The following is a 15,325-nucleotide window of genomic DNA, read 5'->3' on the forward strand; positions in this document are numbered from 1 at the left end:
CAACCAGTTTCGACCAGTGTGACCATCCCTAATAAGCACTTGACCAAACATCAGTTCCAAAATCAGCTGACAATTTTATGTATACTTAATGTACGTTTCTGTTTTGAAATAATTTTAATTAAATTAAGCAAATATTTTGCTAAACAAATGTTCATCTTAATTCTGAATTTTTGCATATTAAAACACATTATTGTATGTACCCTAATGATCATTGGTCACTCTGCTTTCTAGATACTAGCACAAACAACTGAATGGAAAACCCAATAACACTGTTACAAACCCTACTGTATGCTCGTGCATCGTTCTCCACGCTGAAGGGAACCACGAGCTTACATAGACAGTGTTGATTTATGACCGTGTGTTCAGCGCTGGTGATGAAAACAGCAGAGCAGCAGATGTTTGTGGGAATCATAAAGCCTCTTCCCCTGACTATTCATTTCTCTACAAAACAGAAAACTATGACTAATTCAGAGAAGAAGATATGGCTTCATTGATCCCATCTGCTCTAAAAGGGTTCTGAGGTTGAAACTGATGATTCATTTAGCGACAGGCTGCTATTGGGTCATTCCTGGTCGGGTAACTAGGCAGAAAATATGACCACTGAATACACAGCAGGGTTAAATATGAATTCACGATTAAAACTGTATTATATTTATGAGGACTTAAACCATTCCATGAAGGTTCACCAGGTACAAACTGAAAAAAAGTGCAATTAAACAATATTTAGAAATATTTCAAATAATAGCTGTTATAATTGTATGCTTTGGACTGAAATGTTGAAACATAAATCAAATTAAGTTTAACAAATAAAACTTAAATAATAATAGTTGGGTTACATGCATGCTTTATAATAAAGGTATCTGAAAAATTAGCGAATGCAATTATTAATAATCAGATTAATGAAATATAGTATAACAAATAAAAGTTGAATAATTAATACTAAATAAAACAATATAAAAATAGAATAATATAACAAATAAAATAAAGTGCTTCACAATCTTTTATCTAATTATCTGACCTGGTGGTATCTGGCTGTGTTTGCATGCATGTGCACAGAAAGGAGGACAGCATTATGTAGATCAGCTGGCGTGGCAATATATCACTTTGTAAACAGCTAGTCTAAACTCCGGCGTCTAATTTCTGCATTTTTCATCAGCGTTGTACCCGTGGTCCCTGAGGTGCACACAAAACCCTCTACAGGTGGAGTCCTGTTGCTGTGCACCTCATGGAAACAAGCAAACCAAACTGTTTCCACAAACTAATTGATGAATATTGTGATGTGACAGGCCCACCCTACTGGTTGGCTGAACCAATCACATCACAGGAGTGAAGCTATATACCACACAAAGAGAAATTATCCTGTGATTAAATGTAAAAACTTTTTTAATGAAGTGTTATTAGGCTAAGCCTACCAGAGTAACAAGTCTGTGGTGCTGTGTTTCCTTTGAACGCCTGTAGAGGGCGATACTCTCATATCTTATCTCCACAAAGCAAATCTATTTAATAATGTTTTCCAGACTCAGATCTGAACAACACCATACAAGGACTGCACAATTAACAACTGCACTGCCACTGGACCACTCAGGTTGCAGCCAGATATGGTTCAAGATGGCTGACTAGTTGATTAGTTTGTTTGGGAAAAGCTTCAGCTGGAGGTGGCTTCTGGGACATAGATGCTGACCTAAAGACGACAGAGCATTTCTGGAAAAATAAAAGGAGGGAAAACAAACGGGGGCTGGAGGAGCAACGGGCCCCATGTGAGACCTTCTCCTGCCAAGCGACTCTATTGATTGGTCTAATTCAATGTCTATGATGGAGACCCAGAGACGACACAATCACATCACCTGCCATCCCTCATTTAGCCACCGCTTTACACGGATCCACTCCGCCACCTGTGTCCCAGCACCCTGCACTCCTCTACCTATCCTCATCCTCGGCCTTACCACTGGAAATACGTTTACATGAAAGATGACTGGAGCTTCAGAAATGGGAAAATAAGAAACTACAACAAAAATAGGCACCATTTTAGGCCCTTGTTTGCACCTGTTATTTAGGTCTGTCTCGGGTAATCACAAGCAGTCAGCTGAGACACAAGACTGTTCACATCTGACAGCGGTTTGCATGACGGAAACAAAACATTTTAAACTGAAATTTAGACCCGTTTTTCATGACTCTGAATGGAGACCACAAACAACTAATTATGCCAAGACAAACCTATAATGCTCACTGAACAGGCCTTTGAAAGTTTTGAAAACAAAAATTTGATGAAAATAAAACAATAGATAAAATGATAGAACGATAGAATTATATATAGAGCGATAGATAGAACGATAGAACAACAGAATGATCAATAGAACGATAGAATGATAGAACAACAGAACAATAGATAGAACGATAGAACGATAGAACGATAGATAGATAGATAGATAGATAGATAGATAGATAGATAGATAGATAGATAGATAGAACGATCGAACGATAGAACGATAGAACGATAGATAGAACGATAGATAGATAGATAGATAGATAGATAGATAGATAGATAGATAGATAGATAGATAGATAGATAGATAGATAGATAGATAGATAGATAGATAGATAGATAGATAGATAGATAGATAGATAGATAGATCCATCTGCACTTGTAACTAGTAAGTTAACGCAGGAGGACTGGATCAAATGTCAGTGGGTGAGTGGCTGGAGTCGGGTTATGTCAATACAACAGCTTCCTGACTGATAAAAGACTCCGAGCAACTGAGGGGTGCCGTCTGTGAAACTGAGACTTGTGAACAATAGCTCACTTAACCATGTTTGTCCTGTTGATGGTGAAACCGTGATTTATGACCTGCTGACATCACTGAGCAATACACCAATAAGCTGACTGAGTTATACTGCACTACACACACAGGCTGGAGGGGTGTGTTACAAACCCCAGAACAGAGGACACAAAACATAAGTAAATCCAGATGTCTTTGGGAATTGGACATCTTGAGAGATCAGGGTGTTCTCTGGAAGCAGCAAAAGGCTTAGGGCTGTTGACCCAAGATTGTTTGGGAAGCACCGCTGGAATGTTTTTCTTAGATCAAGTTAACTAGCCTCTGTTTCAGCTCAGATCCCGTCCCTCCCTCACCGACTGAACTGCCTAATAAGGAAGGTGGTGTCTTCATTTATATGGACTCTTCATTGACGCCACACGCCGGTTTGGTCAAGCAGGTACAGTTACGGCCACCGGCAGATACTGTAACACAAGATGACCATCCACTGACATCACAAGTCACATGATACATGCTTTTAACTTAATAGACGAATCAGTCTTTCATTTTCCACAGCCATCATGACATACTTTTTCGTCTTGTTGTGCTGGCGCTCCAAAACATCCCAAAACGACGCAACTACTGCTGTTTTTGAATATTATTAAGTGGATATAAAGCAGCAAATCAGCATGTTAGAATGATTTATGAAGGATTATGTGACACTGAAAACTGGAGTAGTGATGCTGAAAATTGAGCTTTGATCACAGGAATAAATTAGATTTTAAAATATATTCAAGTAGAAAACAGTTGTTTTAAAAAGTGTCTGCCAAATGCAATGAAGGTAGGTAAATGTGAAACACCCATCCCTGCAGTATACATGGGTCAAACTTGTTTAAAAAGGTGCAAGGGTGAAAGACGAGACATATAGCCAGAGCTGATCTCCTAAAGCTCTTCAGTGGATCAGATTCACAGTCAAGGCAGGTTCAGCTTGACGGATGTGACTATGAATGCTGTGAAACAAGTTTAAGTATCTAGATGAAACTGAGCTATAAATATCAACAGAGTTCTTTGTTTTCCATTTAGACAAAACATTTTTTCAAAATCTAAAGTTGTTTGCTGAGTATCATATTATTGGACATTTACCCCTGGTTTCACAAACAAGGCTTAAGCCTAGACCCTAAAATCTAAAATCTAAATCTAAAGCAGTTTCAACTGAAAGAAACTTGCTCTGACTGATCTTAAAATATATCAGTGCCTTTATTTTGTCTCAAAATGCACAGCAGTAATGTTTTTTCTAAGGCATGTTTATAAAAATGACTTAAATGTCCTAATTGAACTATGGCCTAATCCTGGTTTAGTCTAAGCTCTGTCTGTGAAACCAGGCCATAGTATGATATAGCTGACAATATTAAACTCATATTCAAAAAACTGATTCATATGTATGCATTCATACTAGAAGGCCTTTTACTTCCAAAAAATTTTACACTATCAATCAGACGACAGAAGGCATGTAGCAGACAAAGGCAAAGTTTTAATCATGTTGATAATTTAGTGGCCTTAGACATTTGTGTCAAATATGATACAGTAGGTTTTATAGGGTTAAATACGACTCTCTTTCATTTTCCCTAATGTCTGCTAAGCCTAATTTGAAATCAAAGGCTGTCAGTTTGTCTTTCCATTTACCCAAGATGCTCTTCTCATTAGAGCAATGCGGTGAAGACAGACGCCACTCATCCTGGAAGCCTGTCGGTGGCACCCTGTAATAAGAGGAATACGTTTCTTTCTAACGGCAGGTTTAATTAGTGACTGCCATGTGGCCGATCACCTGGGATGAGAGAGTTACCGTTGGCGCGTTCTGCAAGCTTCAGCGTCTGACTGCTTTAATGATGCTCTCCACAGGAGACCGCGCTTTCACTCCCTCTGTGCCGTCACATCTGCAGGGCCCGCTTGGCAAACGTGGTGCCAGCAGCCTTCTCACTGAAGTTTTTTTGTCACGGACAACACAGAGAGCCTGTCAGGTAGAGATTAGCATTACGGGCCATCTATACGACAGTGATTGTAGTGGGCTATTAATAGCCCCGTTTTATTAACACATTTTCCTTGTTGGCAATACCAACAAGTTTACACTATTACAAATAAAGTCTCCAAAAGGGGGCCATAGAACTTTTCAGATAACAATTCTTAAAATAACCAATATTTTTCTTAGTGTGAATCTCAAGAACCTTTTCCAGTATAAAGAACCTATTGTGGAATGGAAAGTTTCCATGGATGTTTAAGGAATTGTTCACCCAAAAATTTTAATTTGCTGAAAATGTTCTCACCCTCTGACCATCCGAGATGTAGATGAGTTTGTTTCTTTGTCAGAACAGATTTGGAGAAATTGAGCAAATTTATCACTTGCTCACCAAAGGATCCTCTGCAGTGAATGGGTGCCGTCAGAATTAGAGTCCAAACAGCTGATAAAAACATCACAATAATCCACACCACTCCAGTCCATCAATTAACATCTTGTGAAGCCAAAAGCTGCGTGTTTGCAAGAAACAAATCCATCATTAAGAAATTCTAACCATTGCCTCTGTCCAAAATACGAGTCCATAATTCATAATAACGCTTCCTCCAGTGAAAAAGTCCATCCCCTGTTGTCCAAATCCACTGACAAATTTGTTTAGAACTGTTCACTTGTAAATGGTGCTTGATCTGTTCATATTCATCTCCTTATTCAGACAAGACAACTTCAATATTATGGATTTTGGACTTTTCACTGGAAGCTAAACATTCCTCTACGGTGGATTTGTTTCACACAAACACACTGCTTTTCACTTTACAAGACATTAAATGATGGACTGGTGTCATGTGGATGATTTGTGGATCATTGTGATGTTTTTATCAGCTGTTTGGACTCTCATTCTGACGGCACCCATTCACTGCAGTGGATCCGTTGGCGACCAAGTGATGTAATGTTAAATTTCTCCAAATCTGTCCCCATGAAGAAACAAACTCATCTACATCTTGTATGGCCTGAGGGCGAGTACATTCTCATCAAATTTCCATTTTGGGTGAACTATTCCTTTAAATGTTCTTCATGGAACTGCAGATGCCAATAAAGAGCCTTCATTTTTAAGAGTGTATTTCAAAGCGTTTCCATATACAGACAACAAGAAACCGAGCTTAACGTCAGGCATCAGCTATTTCGGGTACAAAATAAATAACGTGAATAATGAAACAAAGAGGGTATTTAAAAGAAAAACATTCTTTGAAGTCCAAATGAGATTAGGCCTCAGCGAGAGGACATATTCTGGAGAGAAGACTACCTGTGCTCGCATGGAGGACTAAACGAGAACAAAAGAAGGTTAAGCCACCTCATCCCCTTAAATACCCTCGAGTGCGTCACAGATAACGGTGCAGTTTCGAACACACACAGTCATGCAGAACCTTGCTGATCAAAATTTACATAAATGCATATGCATTCAAGATATACATATCAGTTCATGCATATGTTATCGGTGTTGTAAAGAAATGCTGCATGATAAGTCATGCCTCCTCGTGACATGCCTTCTACCATCAACATTTCCTGTGATGTGTTTACATCTGGAAACATGTTCCTTAAAACAACATTCCCAGCTGGAAACTACTGCAAAATTCCCTGAGGGCCTGAAAGCTTGTGCTTAAATGTCCACAACCTCAGTACCAATCAAGAAACAAGATCCTCAAAGCTAAAGGAAATACAAGCAATTATGGGCCAAAAGAGCCTCAGTGAAAATGTGAACAGACACAGGGTTTAATCAAGAGCCTTTGAAAAGGTACGGCACATTATTCAGGTGATCAAGCACCCTGTCAGACCTTTATGTGCCCTTCTAAAATTACTTACAATGAAACCGTTATTTATTAGAAAAAGTGAATCACCTCCCTATATTTTGACTTTTCTTCCTTGTTTACAACTTCCATAACTTGACTAATTCTTTACCCATATTGCACCAGTGTTTCTTTGGTAAAGGGTGTAAATTTAGTCATTAACCACATGAATGAACAGAGTTGACAGTTTTCTAGATACAGGATATGATTTCACCACAGCTCATCACTGCAAAATGACAGCATTCAAACACATCATTCAGAGTTTCAAAAACAAACGTACAGCGCAAATCATGAGCAGATGATTTTAATGAACTGGTTCTTTTAATGAGCTTTAAAAAAAAAATCAGTCGTTCACTGGATAAAGGGTTGTGAAAAATAATGTAAAAATTCTCATGAATGACAATCTATCTTTCTATTTATATTTATATCTATCTATCTATCTATCTATCTATCTATCTATCTATCTATCTATCTATCTATATATATATATATATTACAAGCGTGCGTTATTGACAAAAAATAATCTCAATATTTTCTGGGATTTTATCGATAACGATAATTAGACGATATTTTGCTGAGTGTGTTATTGTGCTGGTATCTTAATAATGCATCTTTTCCAATCAGTTTAAATAGATTTTTACCTTTTATGGCCATTTTACCGAAACAACCCCCCACGTGAAACTGAAATAATAACCCGTGATATGTCATTCATCCCACACTGTGGCCTCAAAGCTTACCCCTCGACTACTCTGGCTCGATCGCTATTCCTGCGGTAAAACACGCCCTCCTCATTACCCTACAGACAAAGAAATGTATAAATAAATAAATGTGGGAATAAATAAATGTGGAAATAAATACATAAATATGAAAATAAATAAAAGTGGAAATAAATAAATGTATAAATAAAATAAATAAATAAATAAATGTGGAAAAAAATGAAAAAATACATAAGGAAACATCTAAATCTGTGTTTTAGATGTTTGTGTTCCACGAGTCTGAAAGTAGGCATGTTATAGAAGCAAAATATCTTCAAATCTCAAAATTGAGCAGTGCATAAAGAAAACAATGGTTTTGCCTGTTGTGTTTTGCCTTTAGCATTTATGGAAACTCTAAATGCATATGAATGCATTATGATATATACGATGGAAGAACACAATTAGCATGATTTAAATCTCTGTTTTCTAGCATGCACTGATTTTTAAATGCACACAGAGAGAGAAAAGAGGCAGTCTCTGGTGTGCAGCGTCTGTGTGTGTGGGTTATTTGTTATCTAGCGTGGCACATGCTCCAGGGACAGCACTCAGGGAGCTTTGGCAGACAGCATGCAGTAAATGTCGCAATGGGAAACGAACCGTTATAAAACTACTATAGTAGTGCAGAAGCAACTAATGGGTGGCATGTCGCTCTATGAGCGATTCCTAAACAGATGAATGGAGTAAATTTACAGTTATACAGTACATACAGAATGAATCATGAGGCATACAAGGTTATAGCGGCACTGCATATTAATAAAGTGCAGCATATTAATAAAACAGCACATTTCTGAATCAGAAAGCTAATCAGTTTATCACTGTCTTGAGTACAGCCACCGCAACAGTTAACAGAAAAATGCATGCTACGTACATGCAACCAAACACATGATTTATTGTACTGGCCGATATGTATTTGTACTTGCATAAGGTATGTTATATAGGTGTCAAAAACTGTGAGACTATTGCCGGGCATCTCTAAAACACACTCTCGTTAATCCTTTATTATTTTGCTGAACTGCTTTTTGCAGTAATTGATTTTCCCAATTAGCGATGGCACAAAGACGCATGCGAAGGTGCAAAGGTCATTCAAACAAGCTTACATGCATGAAGACAGAGAATAGATGAGCACAATCAAGCGAAACCAAACTGCATAAGGTGATGCATGCTGACAAGCTCTGTCTTTTTTAAGCTATTCAGTAAATCAGTTCCATTGATTTAACAATGTAGCACCCATAATTCATCTGAAGGCATGTAACTTCCTCAATATTTCCTGAAAACTATTCAGAAGGAAAGAAAAAATGAGCTTTCTTCATGCGCAAAACAACACAGTAGGGGAGCAGGCATTCAGTTCAATGGGAGTTAAATGCAAACATGAAAAATATGTGTATTTGGCTGTGTGTGTGTGTTTCCAAGAGAGACTGGGATTATGTGATTTTTGGGCTTAATCACACAGTCGTGATAAAATGCTTAAAATTCCTTCATTGTCCGCAGACATTCGCTGTTCTCTCAAGTATTCGGCCATAGAATTCCATTCAAATTCCTCCTAAATTCATTTTAGACTTGATGCATATGATATTTCATATTATTTTGATATTTTGAGTCCATAAAATAAAATAAACTTTCACACAACATATAATATAATATAATTAGGGCTGTCAGTCGATTAAAATTTGTAATCTAATTAATTACATAATATGTCGATTAATTAATCTAATTACTGTATTGACCCAAATATAAGACAACCCCCCTTTTTCCAGATGTACCTTTTGGAAAAAGGCTTTTTGAAAAAACTAATTTTGTGTTTTACTGAGAAAAAAAAAAAAATTCATATTGCATATTTTTCCTATTTTAATTTTTGTTTTGAAAGCATGATAAATACCGGTCACATTTAGAAAAAATACATTTAAACAATCAGATTTAAAAAATATACACTTTTTGATATACCATAAAAATATTATATAACATTTAGTCTATCCATCTCATAGTAGCCTACCAAAATTTTATTAACAGTAAAAGTGAAATCTTATTGTAGTCTTCAAATCTGGGTACTGTCTTATATTTTAAAATCACTTACAGAGGAAGTTTGTTCCCATCAGGCTAACATGACAGTCTCAACTTGTGCCGCTGTAAGCTTTTCTTTTTCTTTTGTTTTCACTCGTGATCTTTACAACACATATTACATTACATATTTCATGGCACCTTCTTTTTACGTGTATTTGGGGTCACCTATTGTTGTGGATGTATTATTGACATGTCAAAGTCTCTAGACCTTGAATATAAGACGGCCGCGTTTTTTCAGATGTATTTCCAAGAAAAAAACATTGTCTTATATTCGGGTCAATACGGTAATTGCAAATTACATTAGGCTGTGAAAATACACCCAAAATATTATTTAAAGCTATTTTTGTGTTAAATGAGAAGGTATCAAGTAGACATTACAAATTGTAGCTATAGAAAGAAATATTTTATTTGATTCAACATAAAATTTATTACACATAAATAATTAGGCTATAACGGCCTAACATAAACTATGGAACATAAAAGAAGATAATTTGAGAAAAGCAAAGGAAGTCATTAGTAACCAAAACAGCTTTGTTACCAACAGTTTCAAAAAACGTCATTCAGCTTTGAGTAAATGATGACATAATTAAAAAATTTTGGGTGAACTATCCCTTTAAAGCTTTTTTCCCTTTTTTTAAATGAAATAATACTCTAAATAAGAAGATAAATCTGCCAGCAGGTGGCGGTAAATGTCTTTATGAGTCATTCATTCATTCAAACGGCTGATTCGTTCAGGAATTCAGTAAAGGGCTCTCTTTATGAATGGGCCTTTGAATCATCGGTTCACACGATTTGTTCAAAACGCGGATTCTTTCAGAAACTAAACACTGCTGTGTTGCTCGGAGATGCACAACAATTCTGCTGTCACTTTATAGGTAATTTTTTGTTGACAAATCTAAGCAAAAACAGACAATATAGTGTTTAAAATATAACACAATATTAACTTCTTTTTTACTGAACAACTGCTGTATAAAATCACATTTAAACTCGTGATTTTCAGCTCTCGCTGCTCGTGTGAAATCTCTTATCACATGATATAAATATGAGACAAAAACTCATATTTAACTTTATGAATTTTAGGCCATAACTGCATTTATGGAGTTGTTGCCCTGCGTCATATTCGTCAGCAGTTAACTGTATGAAATATAAGATGACGTACCGGTCTGGGGGCAGGGCCAGCGCGTTAACTGCGTTAAAATATTTTAATCGCGTTATTTTTTCTTAACTAATTAATTAACACGTTAAACTGACAGCCCTAAATGTAATATAATATAATATAATAGTTAAGAAAGTCACGCGTCTTCTATTGGTGATTCAAAGAAAACTCGTCTAAGCTGATTTGTATTTGTTCGGTTTCTGTAATTAGGACGAATGTTTGCATAAACTTGGCGTGTTCTGCTTGTGATGTACATTAATGTTTACTTCTCATTGCTTAAAACAACATAATTAGTCCATTTCTATAATATAAAAATCAAAGCAAACGTGTGTTTGTAAATGTAAAAGGCTGAAGTTGGTTAACATAAGAAGACTGTGTTGCTCTTACCAGTGGGGAAATAAGCTTTGACATGTCTTGACCTGACAAATGCATTAACTGCAGCTGATGTATTACTAATCTCCTGAAAATACAGCATTGCACAGAAATGTTTGAAATGTTTGGTTTTCACATTGAACGTCAATGGAAATACACACACAAGTGTTCTGTGCTGCCTCGGGGAAGACGACTGAGATGAGAGCTCTGTCTTAAGGCTATAACACACAATCTTAAAGGCAGCAGGTTCCTGATCTGAACTCAATCCTGTAGTTTCTGAAACCAGAAGAGTGCAGAAACTCCATCTGAACAGTTTACGGCATCACATTCATCTCCTCTGAAATAATCGGCACTGTGTAGGTGGAAGTGAAAATATAGGTAAAAGTTTGCAAACGTACACAAACACCCGCACATGCACAAAGCATCGTTTGTATGCTTTCAGTTCTCACAGAACAATACCGTCTTGCTGTAGGGTGGGAAAGAAATCATATGGTGCTTTCGCAACTGTAATTTGATCGTAGCAAAGAAAAATGCAAATTACATTTCTGTTTTCCTTCCAAATATTTAGGAAGCACTGTTGGTACATGAACTAAACTGACGCCAAAGGTCTGTTTAATGTCATTTGTCATGTGCTAGTCCTTGCAGTGCTTCTTTTATGGTGCCTCTGTTTAAGTTGTGACTTAAGGAAACTAAAGTGTGACACTCCTACATTAAACTAGGAACACGGAACTCCCTGGACCAAATCCCTGTTCATGTGCCACACTAAAGTTCCAGTTACCTCATTTATCACCATAGTAAAGCAGCATGTCAGAGTGATGCCATTATAGAGCCCTAGAGAGAAGCAAAGCATGAAACCCAAAGCACGCCGCTGTCACATCTGATTCATTGCGGCGCTGTTTTGTTTTTCAGGTTTTCCACAACAGGGTGATGACACCATAACCTGCTGTTCGTATTTGGGTGATGACAGCTTCAAAAGCTGTTTGGAGAAAGTGAAAAAAAGTGAAAGTGAAGTGACATACGGCCAAGTATGACCCATACTCGGAATTTGTGCAATTAACCCATCCAAAGTGCACACACACACAGCAGTGCACACACACACAGCAGTGAACACACACACACCGTGAACACACACCCGGAGCAGTGGGCAGCCATTTATGCTGCGGCGCCAGGGGAGCAGTTGGGGGTTCGGCACCTCAGTCATGGTATTGAGGGTGGAGAGAGCGCTGTACATTCACTCCCCCCACCTACAATTCCTGCCAGCCCGAGACTCGAACTCGCATCCTTTGGATTATGAGTCCGACTCTCTAACCATTAGGCCACGACTTCCCCATGAGGCTTACGGTCCTAAAAAAATGTCTGTGGCCACGAGGGGTTGCACCGACTAATCGACTTCAGTACTCTGCCATGACGCTTTAAGCTTAACGTCGACTAGTCGCTGGTCCTATAGAGGGCGCAAGAGGATAAGAAATCCACATTTACGCTCCGTTTCCAAACAGTTAAAATTACAAATTTCATACTCCAGAAGACATGTGTGATTATATTACTGGATGCTCGAAATTGAAAGGGAAAATGCACGTTTTAAACATCTTAAAGGTAAATTAATCATTCTAATCTAATGCGCTGCTGCACTGTACACACATATACTACAGACAGTAGCGCCGTACAATAAATCACGCGCAGATCGCGTGCACAGAATCATTCAGCGCAGAAATGTATTGTCAACACTGTTCTGTGATTTCTCAATAAAATAGCTGAAACTGAAAAGTTCAAGCATATATTTGTTAATAACTTAATCCAACAGCTTCCCTACTAGTAGAGAGACGCTGCCAGGTAGAATTAATTCACGCACACAATTAATGCATTCATTCATATGACTGTAATCTTTACTGTGCTACTTATCTGTCTCTGATTTAGAACAAGCAGAAATCTGTGAGAAATATAACGACTCAAAGACGAAAGAACTGATCAAAATAAGCTGTTATAGGAGCAATAGCCATGTGGGCAGTGCTGTGTCATATGCCATAGCTGTACACAAGGTGTTTGTCACAGCTCCAGACTAGTCGACTTCAACTCGACTTTCATCACATAAAAGTCAACTTTAAAAAATCAGAAGACGTTTACGCAGCAAAGGCCTAATAGTAACCTGTGCTGTATAACAATAACTAGATGAATATCCACAGAAAAGCACAATAACATTCTGTTTATTACAAGCACGAGCTGCAGTTTCATCTGCCACTTTAAATGCTCAAGCTCTTTAAAGTCTAAAGAATTCTGATTGGCTGTCAATCTTTGTATTGTTAATCAGCAGGGAAAAACATCATCAAAGCGATTCCAACAAATTTGATCCTCTGTTTTATTGTCATTTATTTCCACTCCAAATGCCCGAAGATTTTTAAAATCAAGATACATTTATTTGAGAAGCAAAATGACATAAGTCATCTTGTTTTATGAGAAACTGATATGGTTAAAACAGAAATAATCATAAAAATCAACTTAAAGCAAAAACAGATATCTGTTAACTGGGTATTAAAACTTGGTTTCGCTTTGGATTAAGTATAAACTCAGTGAATTTTGTTCCATTTCCAAAACAAGACTTTATCTCTTTAATTTGTATCTCAAGTAAATGTATCTTGATTTTAATCTTGATGACTTTTTGCTTTGATTCAAGACCTTCATTTGTGAAAATGCAAATAAGTACTTTTTAAGACCTTTTTAAGACTTGCAGAAACCCTGTTATCGTTCTTAGTGTGAATGGGCCTTCGCAGGCAAGAATACTTTGGATTCCCTATGCTTCTCATGCATGGCTTACCATCAGCTCCTTTGCTCTTACTACGCTGACACCCACCAATATTTACCTCAAGATTAAGACAAATCTACAAACCAATATGTGGGAACCTCAATGCTTTGCTGTGAAAACAGTCGTGACCTACCAACCCTAGTTCCATGGAACACAACAACACACTAGACCCATTTATTTGTGTCCCGTTTCCTTCTGCAAGCCATTTTTCACTACTCACCATATCCAGGAATGCCTTCGGAATGGGAAATTGTTGACGTGCATCATTTTTTTCTCCCTTCCTGTGTAATTTCGGCCGGTCTTCATTTAAGCGAAGGTGTGGTTTTGGTTGGCTCCTCTCTCTCACAAATAAATAACTCTTATGCCGGCCTCGGGATAGCCATTATACACCCTACTTACATGCCTCCACTGAAACCTGCTCCAAGCATCTCCGAAACAACAAGTCCGCTTGGAGCAACGAAGAATACATCTTCTTGGTGTGCTATTCCACAAAAGAGTCTCGAGAAGACACCTCACCCATTTATAAACATAGACAGTGTGCGTAAATCAAATTTTAAGGCAAGAAAATGGCATGTTAGGAAAAACTCAAGGGTTAAGGGGTTGTTCCGTAGTAGTAGAGCAAAAATAACAAAGAGAGCAGAACGAGGGTCCTTCCGCTGCCTTTTGTGTGGGATTTGAAACTCACTGTGGTACATCCTCATCATGAAGTCTCGGCATTAATAACAGTTTTGGGAAAACGCTTCATTTGGACGTCGGAGATGCACGGCGGTGCCCCAAGGAAACCCAAAGGTGCATGCCGTCCCTTTCTGGTGCAGACAGCCCAGATGCCATGGAGAGACAAGTCCGATTCAGTAAGTCCTGGAAATGTCCCCCCCCAAAAAAAAGAGTAAGTACGCCGCTCCTGTCAAGCACCACGTAAGCTATTGATCCTCTTAGTGCGGACAGCTCTGATTAATTCAGTGGTGTTTGCTGAAGGAATGGGTGGAGTAGCCGTAGGGGATGAGATGGAGCGAGGCGAGCAAGAGAAGAGAAAACACACAGAGTGTCACCTCAGGGCTGTCGGCGTTCCTGCGTCTTCCTGTCTGATCCCGGCCGTCATCACATGAAGGCAGAGTTGGCCGGCGGTGACAGCGGTCAAGGTGCTGCAAGAATCCAATTAATGCAGCGAAAACAGCACGTGCTAAACCTCTTAACAATCACTAGTCTTCCTAACCCGAGGGTTTCTCTTTCTCTCTCTCTCCGTCTCACTCACTCTCTTCCCTCTCTGGCCGATAAAGCGATTCCCGGTTCTTTTCCCGAGACCGTTCGCTCTCTCTCGCTCTACTGCAGCGCCCGCTCTGGGCTGTACAGGGTGTGTGTGTGTGTGTTTGGGAGAGACTGTGTGACTCACTGTCTGTGTGTGAGCGTCAAGGGGCCCCATAAGGGAAACTATGACCGGCCGACAACACACAGAGCTAAATAAAGCACACGCCTGACAGCTGGAAGAGCCTGTTTCTGCAGCGAGGTATTAAAGCTGATGATAATATATCAAAGGTCAGGAGCAATGACAATGATATGACAACAAAGAAAAGAGTTAAGAAGA

The 15,325-nt window shown here is 38.3% G+C and overlaps 1 protein-coding gene across 1 annotated transcript in view; it reads right to left on the reverse strand.

The window, feature by feature from the left end:
• LOC306864151 (3',5'-cyclic-AMP phosphodiesterase 4D-like) overlaps positions 1–15,104 on the reverse strand; it is a 70,328-nt gene extending 55,224 nt beyond the window's left edge. The window contains exon 1 of the mRNA XM_079407897.1: positions 13,964–15,104. Within this exon, the coding sequence (XP_079264023.1) occupies positions 13,964–14,049 (86 nt within the window). The 5' untranslated portion in view covers positions 14,050–15,104. The remainder of the gene's footprint in view (positions 1–13,963) is intronic.
• Between the last annotated feature and the right edge of the window lie 221 nt (positions 15,105–15,325).

The sequence above is a fragment of the Barbus barbus genome (assembly GCF_936440315.1).
Source record: "Barbus barbus genome assembly, chromosome: 45".
Lineage (NCBI taxonomy): Eukaryota > Metazoa > Chordata > Actinopteri > Cypriniformes > Cyprinidae > Barbus > Barbus barbus.